The sequence below is a fragment of the Brassica napus genome, chromosome A3 (genome assembly GCF_020379485.1).
Source record: "Brassica napus cultivar Da-Ae chromosome A3, Da-Ae, whole genome shotgun sequence".
Classification (NCBI taxonomy): Eukaryota; Viridiplantae; Streptophyta; class Magnoliopsida; order Brassicales; family Brassicaceae; genus Brassica; species Brassica napus.
This window is the reverse complement of record NC_063436.1, coordinates 17,569,373-17,583,710: the sequence shown is the minus strand read 5'-3', so window position 1 is coordinate 17,583,710 and position 14,338 is coordinate 17,569,373. Positions and strand designations below refer to the sequence as shown.

At 38.2% G+C, this 14,338-nt stretch overlaps 2 protein-coding genes across 2 annotated transcripts; one reads left to right on the top strand and one right to left on the bottom strand.

Annotated features, from left to right (window-relative positions):
- The first annotated feature begins 190 nt into the window (after nt 1–190).
- Nucleotides 191–3,599, top strand: LOC106439359 (pectinesterase 1-like). The gene is made up of 2 exons (XM_013880784.3): nt 191–1,338; nt 2,832–3,599. The coding sequence occupies exons 1-2, from the start codon at nt 252–254 to the stop codon at nt 3,512–3,514; spliced, it is 1,770 nt and encodes a 589-aa protein (XP_013736238.1). The 5' UTR covers nt 191–251; the 3' UTR covers nt 3,515–3,599.
- An 887-nt stretch (nt 3,600–4,486) lies between these two features.
- LOC106439358 (1-phosphatidylinositol-3-phosphate 5-kinase FAB1B) lies at nt 4,487–11,387 on the bottom strand. Its single transcript, XM_013880783.3, has 12 exons — nt 11,210–11,387; nt 10,310–10,991; nt 9,458–10,204; nt 9,205–9,358; nt 8,785–9,129; nt 7,827–8,672; nt 7,421–7,752; nt 7,210–7,333; nt 7,007–7,135; nt 5,477–6,898; nt 5,128–5,394; nt 4,487–5,049 (listed from the first exon to the last, which is right to left on the bottom strand). The coding sequence occupies exons 2-12, from the start codon at nt 10,918–10,920 to the stop codon at nt 4,723–4,725; spliced, it is 5,304 nt and encodes a 1,767-aa protein (XP_013736237.2). The 5' UTR covers nt 10,921–10,991; nt 11,210–11,387; the 3' UTR covers nt 4,487–4,722.
- Nucleotides 11,388–14,338: the final 2,951 nt, after the last annotated feature.

Genomic DNA, 14,338 nt, shown 5'->3' with positions numbered 1-14,338 from the left:
ATATTTTGCTTTGAATATACAATATTCAATTTAAGATATGGTAAAACTGAATAAGGAAACTATCTAATGAAGATAGATTTGAATTAATTCATGACAGCATACAATGAATCATCATTTCCTTAAAAGGAATTTACGCATAGAGTCAAAGAAATATTCACATTCCACTACTACTATAAAGCCGCATCATCACTTAATCAATTAAACACACACAAACGAACCAAAAACCCTAGAACCGTTTGATATTGGTTTGTATGGATACTCCAAATTCAGCCAAAGGATACTTCAAAGTAGATGATGAAGCTCAAGAAGTGGCCTTGAAGAAAAAGGCGTACAAACGTTTGTTTATTGTGGTAGCCTCCGTCGTGGTTTTCCTCGGTATTATCATCGGCGCTGCCGTCGCCGTTGCTCGTAGCCAGAAAAACGATCCACATGGCTCGTCCCCTAGCTCAACTCCCAAGTTGACTCCAGCTGCTTCGCTCAAGAGCGTGTGCAGCGTCACTCGGTTCCCTGATGCTTGTATCTCTAGCATCTCGAAGATTCCATCGTCCAACACGACGGATCCGGTGGTTATCTTCAGGCTGTCCCTGAAGGTGGTGGTCGACGAGCTCGCTTCCATCTCCGACTTGCCGAAGAAGCTAGCGGAAGAGACTGACGATGAGGGGATCAAATCAGCCCTTCGTGTTTGTGATGAGATGCTAGACGTGGCGATGGATAGTGTCAACGATACTGTCTCCTCCATGGAGGTAGGAGACGGTAAGAACATCTTGAACTCTGGTAAGATAGAAGATCTCAAGACGTGGCTCACCGCAGCCATAACGTACTACGAGACATGTTTCGACACCCTCGCCGAGATCAGCCCTAACCAGTCAGAGTCCAAGACTTCCATAGTCTCGAAGAACCTTACATCCTCTATGAAAAACTCCACCGAGTTCACCAGCAACAGTCTAGCCATCGTGGCTAAGATCCTCTCTACCCTGAGCGACTTTGGTGTCCCGGTTCACAGGAGACGACTACTGAGTTCAAACTCGTTCCCATCTTGGGTGAGCCCTAGGGCGCGGCGGTTACTTTCGGCGAAGAGTATAAAGCCTAACGTGATTGTGGCGGCTGATGGATCCGGTGACGTGTGGACGGTTAACGAGGCGGTGGTGAAGATCCCTAAGAAGTCGAACGCAACGTTTGTTATATACGTGAAAGCTGGTACGTATGTGGAGAATGTTGTTATGGATAAGAACATGCGGAATGTTATGATCTACGGCGACGGCAAGTCCAAGACGATTATTTCCGGTAGCAAGAACTACGGCATCGACGGGATTAAAACCTACAATACGGCTACGTTAGGTAACTACTCCCTCTTACTTATTATACTACTCTCGTTACAGTAGATACTGCATGGTTTTAGCCTGTCAACTGTTTATTTAGAAACATAATATTCTATAGGTGAATTCATTAGATGCGCATGTTAACCGAACCAATTGATTCCACACTAATCCAAACCAAATCTTAGGCTTTTCATTTTGCTATTTTAGCTTTGTATCAATTATACTTGATTTGTGTTTCTGAACCACATTAGAGCCGGTCCAAACTGATTTAAAACAAACCAGGGTTATAAGAATTCTTTCGAAAATTTAGATACATAATTGAAAACCAATAATAATAATTACTTTCTCCATTTCATAATATATTGTATGATATTTTAGAAAGTTTTGAATATTTTAGAATATAAAATATTTTTAATTTTAACTTTATTGAAAATGATATTATTAATTATATTTTATATTTTGTGATGATTGGTTGACTTATTTTATTTTATATTTTTAGTAATATTTGTACAGTAAAATAAATTTATTAATTTTTGTGTTTCTTATAAACATTTTATATTGGCTCCGACTGGTGACATGTAGTATTAGAGTTGAATTACAATATGATTTATAGTTCGATGTAACTTGCAGTAAAAAGTATGTGGTAAAAACGGTAAGTTTATGTGGTAAGTTTTACAGTAAAAATAAAAGTTATCATTTTATTAAAACTTGTGACTGGTAACATTTTTGATGTATAAGTTGCAGTAAGAGTTCTGAATAAAAAAAATTGAATATAAAAACAGAGAAATAAACATTTTTTTATTAAGCTATATTTTAAATAAATAAAAATAATTTTTTTAAAATAAGTATAAAAGTTTAAAAAATAATTTTCAGTATATATAATTTTCTAAGTATTATAATAACTACTAATAATATTTATTTTAATATCAATAATAAGTTAAATTAAATGAAATAACTTAGGTCAATATATATAGAATTTTGTGACTGGTATTTTTTTGTGAATTATCAAATAGAATTTATGCTTAATGTTTTGTATAATTGACTAAACGTGAATAATTCAAAAACTTAGGAACAAGAAAGATTATAAAATCTTTGACTAGCCTAAATAGAAAAAATTATCAAATAGAATTTATGCTTAATGTTTTGTACACTCTGTTCACGATTTTCTTTTGTGGTAGTTCACGATTTTTTTTTTTAAAAAATAGAAAAATTAATTAAATTTGTAACTCAACTCCTAAAACATTGGATTTTGGTTGATGTAGGTTTATGTTTTGAGTTAGCAATTTTATGAAGGGTTTAAGTCAAAGTTGTAACTCAACCACAACACATCTTAAATCAAACTTAAAATCAAAAAAATAAATTTAATGCATGATTGGTAACATTTTTGAGTTACAAGCTTAACTCAAACTTAATCAATCCTACCACATGTCACCAATCAAACCCATTATGAAACAATAAATGGAAGTATATTGTTGGCTACTTCACAACTTTTTTACGATTCACTTCATGCAGGTGTTCTAGGGAGCGGCTTCATTATGAAGGACATCGGAATTATAAACACCGCCGGACCGGAGAAAGGCCAGGCGGTGGCATTCCGATCAGGTTCCGACCATTCAGTCTACTACCAATGCTCATTCGACGGTTACCAAGACACTCTCTACCCTCAAGCCAAGCGTCAGTTCTACCGCGACTGCGACGTCACCGGAACAGTCGACTTCATTTTCGGAAGCGCCGCCGTTGTCTTCCAGGGCTGCAACATCCGACCGCGTCAGCCGCTTCCTAAGCAGTACAACACAATCACCGCCCAGGGCAAAAAGGAAGAGAATCTGCACTCTGGTACCGTGATACAGGGATGCACGATCACGGCCAACGGAAACGTAACCGCTGCGACGTATCTTGGCCGTCCGTGGAAACCGTACTCCACTACGGTGTTTATGCAGTCGGAGATTGGAGCGCTCGTGGGGGCCGCCGGGTGGATGAGGTGGGATGCAGGGGTCGACCCGCCGTCGACTATACTCTATGGAGAGTATAAAAATTCGGGTCCTGGAGCGGGTGTGACCAAGAGAGTGAACTGGGCCGGGTACAAGCCCACTATGTCTGCTGCAGAGGCAGGGAGGTTTACAGTTGATGCCTTTATCAATGAAGAAGATTGGTTACCTGCGATGGGTGTGCCGTATCAGCCAAGTTTCTTTTAACAAACCAAAGTTTGTTTTGTTTTTCATTATATGTCGTAACCTTATTCTTTGCATTTATATCATTAAAGTGTTGTTTTATTATGAAGTTTATTGAAATTCAACAAAGAGGCCATTTTTGTTTGTGTCACATCGGCACAATTCCATATTTTTGCATTTGCTAATTCATTACTTAATATGTTACAAATTACATTACAACAAATGTGTATCATATTCTGCTAAAATCAATTAACTACAATTTTAAAATGCAGCTCCCACACGTAGACTAAATGAAATACATCGACCTATAAACGAAACATTTTGTCCCAAAAAGAAGAGATCAAACTTTCATCTGAAAGGTGCACAAAAAAAAAAAAAAAAAAAAAACTTTCATCTGAAAGGAAAAAAACACAAGAGCCTATGGCATATTCAAGTAAACTGTGTCTTCCTCTGCAAACACCATGTTTTATTCCAAAGACAGTAACATCAAACACTTTGATGCTTCTTCAGAGTCAAGTTCAAGTTAATTAAAGTCAACCAAGTCATAGTTTCACAGCCTCAGCCTTTAAGATACTCCCACAAGAACACTGTAAATTCTTTTCTTCTATATTGTCTAGGAGTGGGTCTTGAATTTTTGAGAACCCATTTCGCAAAATATAATTTTTGACAACTGGTTTTTGTGTTTTGATCAGGTAATACAAGAGATCACATGTTTGCATCTGGTTCTTGATCTTTTGCAAAGGAGGAGTTGAGAGTTGCAGCGAAGCATGATGGTCAAAGACTTGAAACTACTTCACTACATGAGCCAACGATGATCAAATGGAGCACGTTTGACTTCCTTTAAATCTCTTTTTTTCTAAAATCAAAATTTGTTCTCTTCAAAAAGGCCTCTTGAATAAGAACGTACAAAAAATGGCTGTGAGAGAAGTAACAATTTGATTCTTCTTGTTTCATTTTTGTAAAAACATAAACATGAATGTGTCCAGCATCAAAACATATAAGAAAAGAATCTCATATACACAAGAAAATGTCATTCTTTACAGTATAAAAATTGAAATAATCTCACACCTTTCTGATGAAAACTTAGACAATCCCCTAAAACTCTACAAGAGAGAAACCAATGAAGGAAGAATCATAACCGAAGAATAGTGCTCCCCAATGCACTAACCAATGCACAAAAACCAATTTCTATACAAGACAAAAAAGACTGATATATTATGAGGATTCATGTATCACTCTGCTTGTGTACCGGCTTGAGAGGTTTCTTCAGGTTGATCAGACCTGGAGTTATTAGCAATGACATTAGGCGGAGACCATTGATCAGGAACCATGAGGAAGTAAGTCGTCATGGCCTTTCTGAATCTTCTCTTGTATTGCTTTGGAGAGATAACCGTTGGTGCTTCATTCTTTGGTCCTCCTAAGATTCCCGTAAACTTCACCCAAGACTCTAGATGTTTGTCCCAAGTATACTGCCTCAAGAAGTCGATAATCCCCAGAACTAACTCGTTCTTTTCTTCATCTACGCCTACTAGCAAGGAGTAATCCATCACATCACCCAACTGCAAACACAAAGACGATACAAAACGTTTACAATAGAGTACAGATGAGTAAATGATTTGCAAGAGAGTAAAACTCACTGCAAGAAAAGCAGTATCGTTCCAGACAGCTCTTTCCAACAATCGTTTTGCTTTGTTACCAACGAAGATGGGAGAAGTTGGCATTGCTTCAATCAAGTTCTGATCCAACAAGACCTTGTTGCTCCCACTAGCGTCAGGGTTGTATCGCGCTCGGGATGATCCTTTGAGGTCGTAAAGCCGCTTCACAGTTCTTCCAAAGAGAAGATTCTCCATTATCAGAACATCCATCTTTGTTTCTTTCCCGCTCTTAAGTTGCTTTGTTGCGACCTATAAACACAAATACATACTCTCATCAAGAATGAATCAAACCTGACCAGAAAAAAATCTCTCTCAACTTAGCAATTAGTACCTGATAGATTCCCAAGATTTTTGCCAAACAAGTTGGACTTTTCGTGCTGATAGACTCAGATAAATATTTGAAGTAAGCAGGTGCAAACTTGATGAACGATTCAAGTTCTGTCTTGGTGACTTGCTTGATGATGAAACGATCGTCAAGGGTTTTAGCAAAGAAGACATTGCTCTTCCCACCTTGAGCTCCCCATTTCTTACACCGGCTAAGAGACCTTATATACTCAAGTTCCGAAGGGATACATATACCTCTCAAGGCCTCAAACCGTTTTGCATAGTAGCAAGTAACCGTGTACTTCACTTTTCCAAGAGTGCCGTCTTCTCCGTATGAGACACGAGCATGTAAAGCTTTTGTATACGAGAGCGGGTCCAGACTGCGAGATGAGGACATTGAAAGTATACTCTCATCCACCGAACTTGTGCTTCTGCTAGGATCAAAAATGGTGTCATCAACTGGGCGAGGGATGTTCAGTTCAGAAGTATACGAAACTAGAGATTCCCCTTCAAGAGATATTTGGCGTTGATACTCAGGTGACGTCAAGGCGTATGCGATCATACTTGTGGGTTCATCATCATACACCGGAACAACAATATCATTGATGCCTACGGGAAGAAGTAGCCTTGGTCCACCTTGAAGCTCTGCCTCTCTAAAAGATGAAATATAGACAGGGCTATGCTCTCCAAATGTATCGAGCTTCTGAGAGCTAAGCAAAAAATTCTTGTTGATGGAGCGGTAGAAATTAAGGAATGGCACACCTAACCAGCTTACAGAATCATCTGAGCTCTCATAATCTTTACTCGGTAGAGCAGGTGAAACTGGATACGCCACCTTGAATTCGTTTTGCTGTTCTGGGAGATCTATTGGAGGGAAAGTTGAAGAGTTTGAAGGAGGAAGCAAGATCTTAGTATTGGTTGGAATCTCCCCTGATGTCTGACGCTCGCCTATCCATGCTGCATCAAGAGTAGCTGATAGATTTTTCATAACTATCTCGCCATCAGACTGTGTCCTGCGAACATCGAGTTTACTTTCCAGAGGTTCAGAACTATCAGGTAAGGTCTTGCTGGGAGAGACTTCTCCACCATATTCTTTTTCCGGATTCAAAGCTAAATTCGTATCCGCTTCCTTCTGAACCTTAGTGTCATCAGTAGAACCACCATCAGGATTCTGATCAACCTCTGAGCCAGAAAGAAGAGAGTTAGTCCCAGCACTCATCTCGGGGAGGGTCTGGCTCTTAGCCAAGGGTACTTTCTCATTTTCATCACTACTCTCAATCTTAGATAAACTTGATGCATTAATCAAGCGGTGATCCCACATATATGACTGAAAAATCAGCTGCCTGCGAAGCCGGTACAGCTCAAGAATATCCACTTGAGGTTGGCCTTCCTTCACCTCCCTTTGCAACATCATCTTTTGAATATTATCCTGAAAGAAATGTCAGAACGTTACAAAACAAAACCACTGGTCTTAAAATAATAATTGTAGTATATTGGTTTTAAGAGAATCAATTTGATCTTTAATACAAATTATTACCTCGAACTCTGCTTTCTCTCTTTGCAGCAATTCTTCGAGTTCACCAATTCGACGCCTAAAACCTTTTGCTGCAATTTGACTAATAGCATTCAATACTTCAGAAAACAGAAGCTCTGCTCTCTCTACCACCTGATTAATAAAAAGGAAGAGAAGCCAGTTAAAATGTGTTCAAAACTGCATCCCATAAAATCACAAGTACTAACCTCATCTGTCTCTCTTTGTATCCAGTCCTGATTATCATAGTTGAAACTAAGAACTGATGGTGGAAGGTAGACAGAATTAACATCTATAGTAGCGTAACGGAAGCAAGCAACCATGTTCCCAAATCTGCATGGACACAATTTGTTAGAGCAAAGGAAACATATAGAATTTTTAATCAGACATGTTTCAACAATTTAGCCAAGAGAAAAGTACCCGTAGAAGCGAAGACAGTCTCTATGGAGAGAATGGCCACAACATGCTACTCTACTGGCAGCTGCGTGATTTGAGAAACTGAGTTCCAGAAACTTCCCAAAAGATAATCCCCATGCAGCATCAGACATCACCACTCGTAGAGTCGCTGGAGGAAAGCCGTCAGGTCGAGGGCATCTCAGGCATCTATGCCACATCCAAATCTTCCCCTCCTTCTCACCGGGTAAGAGGTAATCTTGGAGCTTCTTGACAGATATCGTAAGGCTGCCTTGTCGATGAGTGTAACAGTGAACGTGAGCTTCTGATGGCATCTCACATGAACGACACCTGTAACCCTGCAATTCAAGCATATATTATTGTGTAAGCTGCAGTAGAGAAGTCACATTGTAAAACATATGTATAAACTTACCTGATCGAACAAATGATCTCTCAAGAAACGTCCCAAGGGCTTATCGAAACTACCATAGTACTTTATCCGGAAGAGATGAGACCTCTCACACACAGTTCCTTTCCACACTGATCTGGACGATAGAGAAACCAAGATGCTCTGGTGATCAGAGGGTGCCGGAGGAAACTCCTCTTTTTGAGATTGTGGTTCCTTTGGAGTCTCACTGTTTTGTTGTTGGATGGCCGTAACCTCTGTACCATTGTCCTGGTTTTCTACTACAACGTTCGTACTACTTTGAGAACTCTGTGGCACAAAGCCTTGCCCTGATGAACGTAGAGAACTGTCCAATATGTCTGCTGCCTCAATAGTTGGGTTGCTTTTGTCTGCCAGTGCGGATCTTTCAGACAAATCTGCATTTCTTCCAGCTATCACACGGTCCGGCAAATTCAATGGAACATTATAGCGTGAAAATGTGAAACCAGGAGTTCCTTCTCTACCCTGCCAGCCTGAACCATTGGGTATCAGAGGGTTTATGTCCTTCTGGATGGATAGATTAGCAGTGGTCGAAAGCAACTCTGATGCTGGGACACTGTTTGCTCGTTGTGGTTCGGAACCAGTTAGCATCGTTGGAGACTTTTCATATGCGGAGACCATGAAACCTGGCACAGTAGATATCGAACGTTCAATGCTCATGGATTTATCTGGAAGAGCTACTGTAATCGGGGAGTTCAAGGGGAGTTCTGGTGAGGCTCCTTCGTCAGCAAGAAACGATGTCTCCAGTGCCAAATGATAAGCTGCAAAAACTCCATATTGGACCACATGCTTAACTTTTTTCAACTCTTCTTCATTAGCACCCCTAAGCAAAATCTGAAGAAGAGAGAACACAAAGAAAAAAAATAAGAAGTAGTTATGAAGCAATCAGATATAAGAGATCTGTTCAGCGTTTTTTTTTTAAATTCTAATGGCTAGGAGTGCTTACTGTAAAGCCTAAAGGCCTTGGACAACCCTCAAAATACATCAACGTCTTCACTACTTTCTTTCCAGCTTGACCAGCTGAACCATGTTCTTCAAGAAACCTATCCACACGAAAATTCTCACAGTAACCCAGCTTTTGAGAGGAGAGGTGGTCTACTGAAGGAATTATCTGAGCACCAGTGCAGCGAGCAATGCGGTCTAAAAGTGGCCTCTTAATGTTTAGAACAAGAGATATGTCTTTGGCTAGAAGGTACTCTTGCGCAAATCGAGAAACTGATTTTTCGACTAGTAGAATGTTTGGACGTTCGGCATGTATCTTAGCAACAGCCATCTTTAGATGATCTTTTTCCTGATAACCAAATTAAGTGTAAGTAAGCCACCAACGAGAAGAAAACGTAATATGGAAGCGGCAGGCAAATTTCACCTGTTGCAACAAAGTATCAAAACTCGATAGCTGGTTCGAGACCCTTTGATACTCAAGCCCACCGCCTAGAATCAATAGTCGAGCGTTCTCAATCTTCGCTCTCATTCTCCTATGAGCCACGTTTTTCTTGCAAACTACTCCCTTAACCACCATGCTGTAAAGTAATACACGGATTAAACGTCACAAATAACATAAAGAAGCATTATGAACTCAACACCAGTACTCTGAGATCAAGTTGTGCTGCTTCTGTTACCTATCATGTCGGAACCCGGAAGCTAAGCACTTTACTTTGACATAGCCACCAGGATCCATTCCTCCACTTTTGCTCATATCAGGCTTCAATAAGTTAGCCGCCTCCCAAGAAAGAGAGGTGATGATCTCTAACCAGCTCTCTTTCCCCTCTTCGTCGCTCACAGGGATGTTCTCAACTTGCAACAACTGTGCAAGCAAAGCCCTAAAGTGCCCATCAACCACATTCTTCATAGCCTTCTTGTGCTCTTCACTTGTTCGATCCTCGCTACGGTACTCTCCACTTCCAAAGCTCGCGGAAGGTCGCAAGTATCCCCACTCACCTGAGGCATCTCCCTCATTATCTTCCTCATCATACAAAGGACTTTCTCTCTCATCTTCTTCGTTTTCCGGGTCAGGTGGGACCCACAAAAGTCCATTGTTCTCGAAATCCACCGGTTCCGCCACTTGGTCATCCGAAATATCTGGCGGAGAAGGAGCTTCAGATTCGTCACGACCATCATGCTCGTCTTTCTTCTGGAACTGCTCTGCTCCTTCCCCAATCAGAGAGTCAAGACAATGGTGAATGAGTGGAGAGCCGCTTAAACTTTTCTGGTCAGAGGTTTCGCCACTAAGATGCTTACAGGACCCATCACCACCTATGCTCGTCTCCTCATATTCCATTGGGCCATAATATTGATTAGCTTGAGGAGAATGGCTCGTATCAATATCAGTCTGGTATACACCATACTCATCGTACTCATCATCACTCCTGATACATAAAGGAAAAGAAAAAAACAAATTACCCACAAGACCTACCCTAGAGCTTGTGTGCAGAGTCTAATGAGATCAAAGAGAGTTCAGAAGAAAAGAGTACCTATTTGAAGCAAAGCGAGATGGATCTTCCACATCTGTAGCGATGAAGCTATTCCTCCTCGAAGTTTCTTTGCCTTTTCTCGTCGTGCCTGCCTCCATAGACGATACACCGTGCAAACTGACATCAGAACCACGTTGAGCCCTTTGATAAGGACCAACTAACCCCGGCATGGAGCCAAGAGCGAAGCTACTACTATTAGCAGTGGTACTAGTCTTCGAGCTAAGAAGACTGGACTCCGAAGGCGAGGTACTAAGCTCAGGGATATTCGAGACATGAGCCCCACCTTCACCTTGCTCCTCCCACTGCCTGAAACAATAATTACAAACACGGATCCTCTCCCACTCCTCACGAGGAGCTCTCAAGTCACTCCCAGCCAAAGGTATAGAGTTGGCAGTACACTTGCCGCAGAAAACTCTCCCACAGAGACGGCAGTGGTGCCTACGGTTGATAAGAGTAAACTGACAGTCACACTCGTAGCAAACACGACAGCTCTGATCAGGCATCCAGAAGTCCCTGGACACAGTAGCTGGCTCAGATCGCCAGGGGATCCAGGATTTGACCAGACCCACAATCTCGGAGAGTGTCTTGTTACTAGTATCTCTTGTATCCATCTAAAACCTCCCCAACCATAATGCTATGACGGTCATGGGAAGTCTATAGAGCTTTAAACAGATTCAAATCCCTAATCAAAATCAAAACAGGAGATTAACGTTATAAAGCTAGAAATGGGTTTGATCCGAATCCAATTATCATGAAATCAACTGGGAGCGATGAAAGAAACGTTTTTTTTTTTCAAAATCGAGCAAATTCATCATCATCAACAGGGATCAATCATGTGCAAAATTGAAATCAAAATTCGAAATTTTTGGAAACCCAAATGAAGTGATCGCATGGGATTACCTAAAAGAGAAAGCTTTAGGAGTCACGAGAAGGAGAAGATCGTCGTCGTGTTTTTGATTGGAGAGAGCTTAATTGACTGATAATTCATGGCAAGGATAGCGACATCGTCAATAATCCGCGTCTTACAGTTTTAATCATACACCGTCGCGTACCTAATCTTTGCTTCCCTCCCCCCCCCCCCCACACCATTATTATTACATTTAATTGTTTGCCTAATTTATGATTTTTTTTAATATATTCCGGTATGATTTGGCGCAGAATATCTGAATATATATGGACCAAAATACTTTCGAAATCCCATAATTACAGTTATTAATACTGACAAATTACTCAATGACTGAATTTTTTTCCTAAAAAGGAAATTGAGGATCGTCGTCAATAAAGCAGAAAAGGATATTGAGAATATTAGGAAAAAGTAAATGAGAATCAATAGCACAGACTTTTCAATGTAATATTACAAGTATTGATAACTTGTCGAGAAAATATTTTACAATAAGAAAAATAATACAAATATTTTTGAGATACTCTTGAACTAAGAGCATGTTTATTGCAGGGTTTTTAAATTGGGTATCTTAGCGTAATATAAGATATGGTCTCTTAGTTTTTAACTAAAAACTTAAGAAACGTTTTTTAAAAACTCTAAGAAACTTAAAAGATATAAGAGACGTCTCTTAGCTTTTTTTAGTTAAAAGTTAAAAAACTGTATATTATCTTATGCTAAAAAATCCAACCTAAGAAACCTGCAATAAACATGTGCTAAGTATCTAAAGAATAAAGATATCTTAACTAGCAAAAAAAAAATTATAAAGAACGAAAAACTAATTTGGAAATTTTAAAATTTATGAAGTTTCTTGGAAAATATATTTTTGTTAGATATAGACATATTGTTATGTAATATTTAAAACCACTAAAAATGTGAATTCCATAAATAGATGAATTCCAAAAAAAAGGGTTTCAAAACAAAATTTGTGACTTCCTTTCTTTCTTGTAGTTCTATCGGTTGTTTCTTTGTCCATACAAAATGGTATGGTATCACTATCAGCTAGTTTTTTAATTATTGTAATTAAATAATTTTATCATGTAATTTTGAAAAGCAAATATAACATAGAGAATTCGAAGAAATAATATAAGAAGAATGTGAGTTCCTAGAGATATAATTTAGCCTAATGTGGAGTGGATCAAAGCAGGGCCGGCTCAATATTCTTAGAGGTCATAGGGTAAAAAAAAAATTACCTTCTAAAATTTATATACAGATAATGTTTAAAATATATTTAAAATTTAATATAGAATATTTTGTATATATTTGCAATGAAAATAAAACTATAAACATATCAAATAATTTTGGCCTTTTCCAATTTTATTTATTATATTTATATTTTTTTTATATATAAAAATATATATTTATAAAAAAATTGGACCCCTTGACTGTTATTATACGGGAGGATACGGACTTGGATCCGGAGCGATCGCACCGCTTTTCCTCCACTGAGCCGGTCCTGGATCAAAGCCAAAAGAATAATCGTTCGGCAAGAAATGCATAGAGATCATACGTACGGAAAAATATACATCACAATGATGCTCCTCGCACTGCATATCAATGGGGTTACCTGACAGGAGACTGTCTTCCTCTTGAGCTGCGAAGCGTCAACTACCTGAATACTATTATTGTTATTATGTGGGAAGCAGGTGGTTTCTCTTTTTTTTTTTTTTTTCACTCAACAACTACTTTTCATTAGCCAAATCAAAGTCTTACAAAGAGCTTATCAGCCTCCAAACAAGAAATTAACCAAACATGCACAATATAATACAACTTAGGGACAATGGACGTAAACGTAGCAGTCTCCTTTGCTATTCTATCTGTAACTTTGTTTTAAAAATGCCATAAAATATATAAGACCCGTTTTAAGAAATCACAGCTGTGATGTGATTGTATTGCTGTCCAATTTTTTATTTCATTGTCAATATTGCAAACTCAGTTGTAGTTTTAAGAGATTGTCTTCTAAGCTAAATAACAAGATCTAAAGTCTGATCTTAATTATAAACCAATAATGCTTTGTCATTATTTCAAAACCTTGATTTGGAAGTCTAAAACCATAGGGTCTAAGAACAATTCTAATGCAAATTTTCAAAAAATATTCTAGTAAAAAAGTAACAATGATAAAAAAAAAAAAAAAAAATAGAAGTTCTCACTTGTAAACCTAAGAGATAGCACTAAGACATCTGTCATTTTAATTGGTTCATATTTATTTTGAAAGTAAAATTTTAATATATATATAATCAAGTTTTATTAAAATTATTTAATTGTTTTGGTTAAATATTTTTTTCAAGATATTTAAAAGACGAACCTGCTTTAATGTATAATATAAATTAAAACTTTCATAAAGTCAAGTATACTAAAAATGGAACATATTAACATGGTGAGTCATAACAAATGATCGTTAATCTTCGGCATGTATTAGTCGGAAAGTATTTTAAATTTATATCAGGTAGCGTGTTATGTTCTTGGGGCATGCAGATAGGGCATATCATTGAATAAAATGGAACAGATATCTGAACTTTTTTATCACCGGCGATACAATACCAATAGATTTCTATGACCGTGCACTCTCTTTTTATTTTTCTTATTTGTTTCTGTAATGAAAATTTTAATGTTTGGATGGGAGATATGACACGGCACTTGCTTTCTTTGATTTAATAATTCCCGTGAGTTGTATTTACTTGTTTCCAGAAGCCAATCAAATACGCTTTGGTGTCTTTCTTTCTTCACAAGAAATTTAAAGAACGTTATCAACAATGAACAATCCCTCTCTTCTTCATTTTCTAATAGCTATTAAAAATATCAAAAATAAAATAAAAATAACTAGTCATTACAAGAGTCAACGAGGATCCGGATGCAAATATTATGATTAAAGGAATAAAGAGAATTCATATATTTATTGAAGTCATTTCAACTGATATTGGCAATCGGAGGTAGAACTTACAAAGTTTCAGTGATTTGTTTAACATGTTGCGGGATTGAAGAAACTTGAATCGCCCATATTAGTAGCAACAAAGCACCAATCCATAAAGGATTACAGTCAGTGTTGGAGGCTTGGAGCCACCTTAGACCCAGGGGTGTATATGAAATCT

What these genes read in the sequence shown, in the direction of transcription:
- LOC106439359 (XM_013880784.3), top strand. Translation starts at nt 252, where the DNA reads ATGGATACTCCAAATTCAGCCAAAGGATACTTCAAAGTAGATGATGAA. An exon ending in CTACAATACGGCTACGTTAG is followed by an intron (nt 1,339 to 2,831) that starts GTAACTACTCCC and finishes CACTTCATGCAG; the next exon opens with GTGTTCTAGGGAGCGGCTTC.
- LOC106439358 (XM_013880783.3), bottom strand. Translation starts at nt 10,920, where the DNA reads ATGGATACAAGAGATACTAGTAACAAGACACTCTCCGAGATTGTGGGT. An exon ending in TACAAAGAGAGACAGATGAG is followed by an intron (nt 7,136 to 7,209) that starts GTTAGTACTTGT and finishes TTTATTAATCAG; the next exon opens with GTGGTAGAGAGAGCAGAGCT. An exon ending in GAGAGAAAGCAGAGTTCGAG is followed by an intron (nt 6,899 to 7,006) that starts GTAATAATTTGT and finishes CATTTCTTTCAG; the next exon opens with GATAATATTCAAAAGATGAT.